Genomic DNA, 3817 nt, shown 5'->3' with positions numbered 1-3817 from the left:
ATTAATTATTAATGTTACAATAATAATGGCACAGCAATGTTACAAATCCTCGAGAAATCTGTGCCACGCAAAGTTCTCGTAAGGACTCCAAATCACCTTGCATTATCTTATGGAAACGAAAATCAATACAACCCCGTTTTATTTCCACCGGTACCCACAGGTCATGTTGTTTTACTTTAAGGATTTATCACTTTTCCAAGCGGTCAATAAACGTGTCCAGTATTAAATAATACAGCGGCCGCATGTACTTTGTCAAGATCTGCCTTGTAGGTAACAGCAGGAGAGCGATCCCGAAAAAGTACTCTGAGTAGTCTCAAATCCATTATTGCTCAGTTATTTTAACAATCATTGCAACAATGTGTAAGTTACTAGTGAAATGTTTTAAAGAACGCTATAAGCTCCACATGAATCGGCTTTTCCTGAGTTTGATTCGGAGTTTTATTTGTCGCTAACACAATTCACTTATCGCCAACATTCCCAGCACACAGTTCATCCAGCTCCCGCACTATATCCACCTTTCTGACATTCGGGTAATAACTGGTAAACCGGCTTTAGCTGGTTCGTCTCTTCCTGGCGAAAAGCTTCTCCTAGCTTGGGTTTGGCAGCGAGTGATGTGAGCCAGAATGTACAATGTGGGCAAAATACTTAACGCAACCCCACTTATAAAACATATTAATATAAATAATATATAATAATTAATTTGCGTGGCGCCTTATTACGTCCAAATATCACAAAACGCGTAAATATAATCCGTTCTCAGGACTGAGTCAACTGAGATGGGAATAGAGTCTTTGTTTCCAACACTAACTTTCCCAGACTTTCACGCGATTCCTGGACAATGGCACCTCTCAAAAGTGCTATTCGACATTCTCAATTAAATAATATAACGTTCAGTCGTTTCAACATTTAATTAACACATAGTTTTATTAAATGTCCAAACGTTACAAAAATATTTCAGATATTGAGGTGGCAAGAGCTTACTTTTGTCAAGAGACATATGGGAAACTGCTTTTCACTGAGACAAGCCTTCGGCCTGTAACCTAAAGTATATCTGATAGCCTTCTTGGTTTCGAAATCAAATATATCGTGTACACGCGCTACAAACACAGGCCAACTTTTAAAAAGAATTAAAATACTATAATAAATAATATGATGCTTTCCTCGACGTCTTTTATTCAAATTTCTTACCATACACATGGAATACATCTCTTTTCTTAATTTATTTATAAATTGAAAATTGTTCGCATTTGCTGAAGTCACCAGCTTAGCTGTGTTTTTTTTTTACTTCTTGTTTTCCAGAACAGGTTGCTTCTAATCTTACCAAGCTCTGATTCCATGGAAAGTTCCTTGCAGAGCCAAGACCCCGGCGCTTTGGTGGGCCTGAGATTGCGCTGTGGAGTAATTCATATTGCCAACATTGAAATTCATGCTCATGTTGACAAAGGGACTGGCAGAAGCACTCTGTTGCATCGGGGGCATGCTTGAATACATGCAGCTGTAGTCGCCATCACAGGTGCCAGTGTTATAGCTAGGGTAGCTGGGGTAAATACTGTAGCTGTATGGTGCCATGCTGACATTATATGGAGCGCTATATGAAGGGGATCCTCCCAGGCAAGGCTTCCCATCACGTACCAGCACAGGCACAGCAACCCGGCGAGGAGCAGGAGGGGGTGCGCCCAGCTCCAAATGTTTATCCTGGCGCTGCCGCTTGCACTTGTACCTGCGATTCTGAAACCAGATCTTGACCTGTGTCGAGGTCAGTTTTAACAAGTTTGCCAGGTGATCCCTTTCTGGGGCGGAGAGGTACCTTTGCTGTTTAAAGCGTCTCTCCAACTCGTAGACCTGGGCCTGAGAAAACAAGACCCTCGGTTTTCGTCGAACTCTCCGTCCAGGGCCTTCAAAAGCTTCATTTTTTTTTGCTTCGTGTACAATATTCTTTTCCATCGTCTTTCCTTCTAGGTCATAACACAAACAGGAATATTAAAAAAGCAAACGGGACGTTCTCTTGAATCGCGCTCATATAAGGCTGGAAAACAATTCTCAGTCTTTGTAAAGTGAATGTTTTGCTGTCGTTTGATAGTCGCTTAAAATTTGTTGAACTTAAACACCGATTACCGAAGAGATGCGCATTTCAATATCTGGTCCCAGGTATTCTAAACTTGCGTTATTTACCTAAATTCTTTTGTGCTTCATGTTAACTAAACGATAGTAAAATGGAAAGATTTAATCTTTTGAAGTTCCAGCTAATTGGCTCTCTGGTCGATGAAGCTTTACTGAGGATGTACAATATTATCAGGTCTCGGTATCTACCGTATATTTTGTTCTCGTGTAATGGTTTCTACTTCCTGCACAGTCTAGTCCTGTTCAACAAACAACCAACTTCAATATCATTCAAATATCAGGAACTCACATCAACCATTAACAATAATTTGCTGACACGTCTCCCTACACACTTCACATTTTCAAGAACACTGTAATAAGTTTGATGCTGTTCTTACATTTAAGATCCAAACATTCAAGAGGGCCACAATATTTTGTACAGAAGGTAACCCAATATAATTTGGGCTGTGAAATGTCCGAGAAGCTGAGCAAGATCAAGAACTAACTGAACAGAAATATGTAGCCAAATCGATTCAGTTAATCCGAATCAATATCACGAATGTATGTGTATAAAAGCCTAGATCTGTTGATTTACTACGGCTCTTACGTTGTGTTCTAGTTCTTTATGTGATCTTTAATATCCCATAAGCTATGTAAAGAAGTTCTATTCGCTGATAATCATTTATCAGGTATTCGCCTAAGTGTTAGAGTATTACCTCGATTGTCGTTTTGAAAAGAGATGTCCATCTGCGATTCGCTGGTGTTCAGAGCATTATTTACACTCAGGCTAGGTGAAAATGCCACATGATTCCTCGGGACATGGGATTTGATAACCTCATTCCCAAGGCCTGGGAGGAGAGTGTATCTGGACTGATTCGCTTGTTCCAGCATGCAAGAGGAAGGCAGGGCGTCCAGAGTTGCGCTCAAATGATCTGGAATCCGCTGCTTTTGATGGCGATGTTCTAGATTTAAAATATCCTTTACAGAGAATGGTGTCGTCGATGCTGCGGGGCTTGGAAGCATCTCGGGATAACTCCTGGTCTGTAAAAGTGCTTCCAAACTGTTAGGAGGACGGTCTACAAATCGTGCCGTACATTTCTGTTTTAATGACGCAATGTTTAATGGCGCCTACCGCGTTAAAGGGTGGCTGACGTTAACAGAGGCAGAACCTGAAAGCTGCTAGTTAAATACAGAGATTTCTATTGGCCACAAGGTTGCACTGGGCAAACGGAGTTTTATCCTGGGCTATGGACAGTGGCCAATTTTCCTCTTGAAGAATTAAGAAGGCGACGGTTTCTTTAAAACTCAGTATTTCTTTTGCTGGTCTGCCTGGGCTACATTAAAAATAAAATTATAAAGTTACCAGTAGTATTTGCTACCCTCTCTACAAAATTCTCTATAGTGTAATAAAAAAGTTGGCATTGTGTGTTTGTATACTTAGAGTCAATTATTCAGCAAAAATGTATGAAATTTGCCTTATTTTACAATGAATTAAAATTACATTTTAGTCTAGCAAACACACACATTTTATTACACATACACTTTTAGCAGTTCCAGAAGGTAGATGCAGTAAATAATTTTGCAGTAGGTTTTGTAAAACTCACCTCAGTAATAACAAGGATATAGTTCAACTTTAAAGTGGCAAACAAATTTACGCAACGCGATTCTTACACAGCCGTCTGCAGCTGAAGGTCCTTTCGATTTGGATAATTTCTTC

General features: G+C 40.0%; 1 protein-coding gene across 2 annotated transcripts; it reads right to left on the bottom strand.

Annotated features, from left to right (window-relative positions):
- Window positions 1-923: 923 nt before the first annotated feature.
- LOC137339558 (homeobox protein Nkx-2.5-like) lies at window positions 924-3222 on the bottom strand. 2 transcript variants are annotated; one of them, XM_068001908.1, is made up of 2 exons: window positions 2817-3222; window positions 924-1952 (listed from the first exon to the last, which is right to left on the bottom strand). In XM_068001908.1, exons 1-2 carry the CDS (start codon window positions 3121-3123, stop codon window positions 1318-1320), a joined length of 942 nt encoding a protein of 313 aa, XP_067858009.1. In that variant the 5' UTR covers window positions 3124-3222; the 3' UTR covers window positions 924-1317. The 2 variants fall into 2 exon arrangements, with proteins under 2 accessions (XP_067858009.1, XP_067858018.1); XM_068001917.1 differs by having other exon boundaries at window positions 924-1955; window positions 2817-3218.
- Window positions 3223-3817: the final 595 nt, after the last annotated feature.

Source organism: Heptranchias perlo, chromosome 1 (assembly GCF_035084215.1).
Source record: "Heptranchias perlo isolate sHepPer1 chromosome 1, sHepPer1.hap1, whole genome shotgun sequence".
In the NCBI taxonomy this organism is placed as follows: domain Eukaryota; kingdom Metazoa; phylum Chordata; class Chondrichthyes; order Hexanchiformes; family Hexanchidae; genus Heptranchias; species Heptranchias perlo.
The sequence above is the reverse complement of the archived record's forward strand: the minus strand, read 5'-3'. Positions and strand labels throughout refer to the sequence as shown.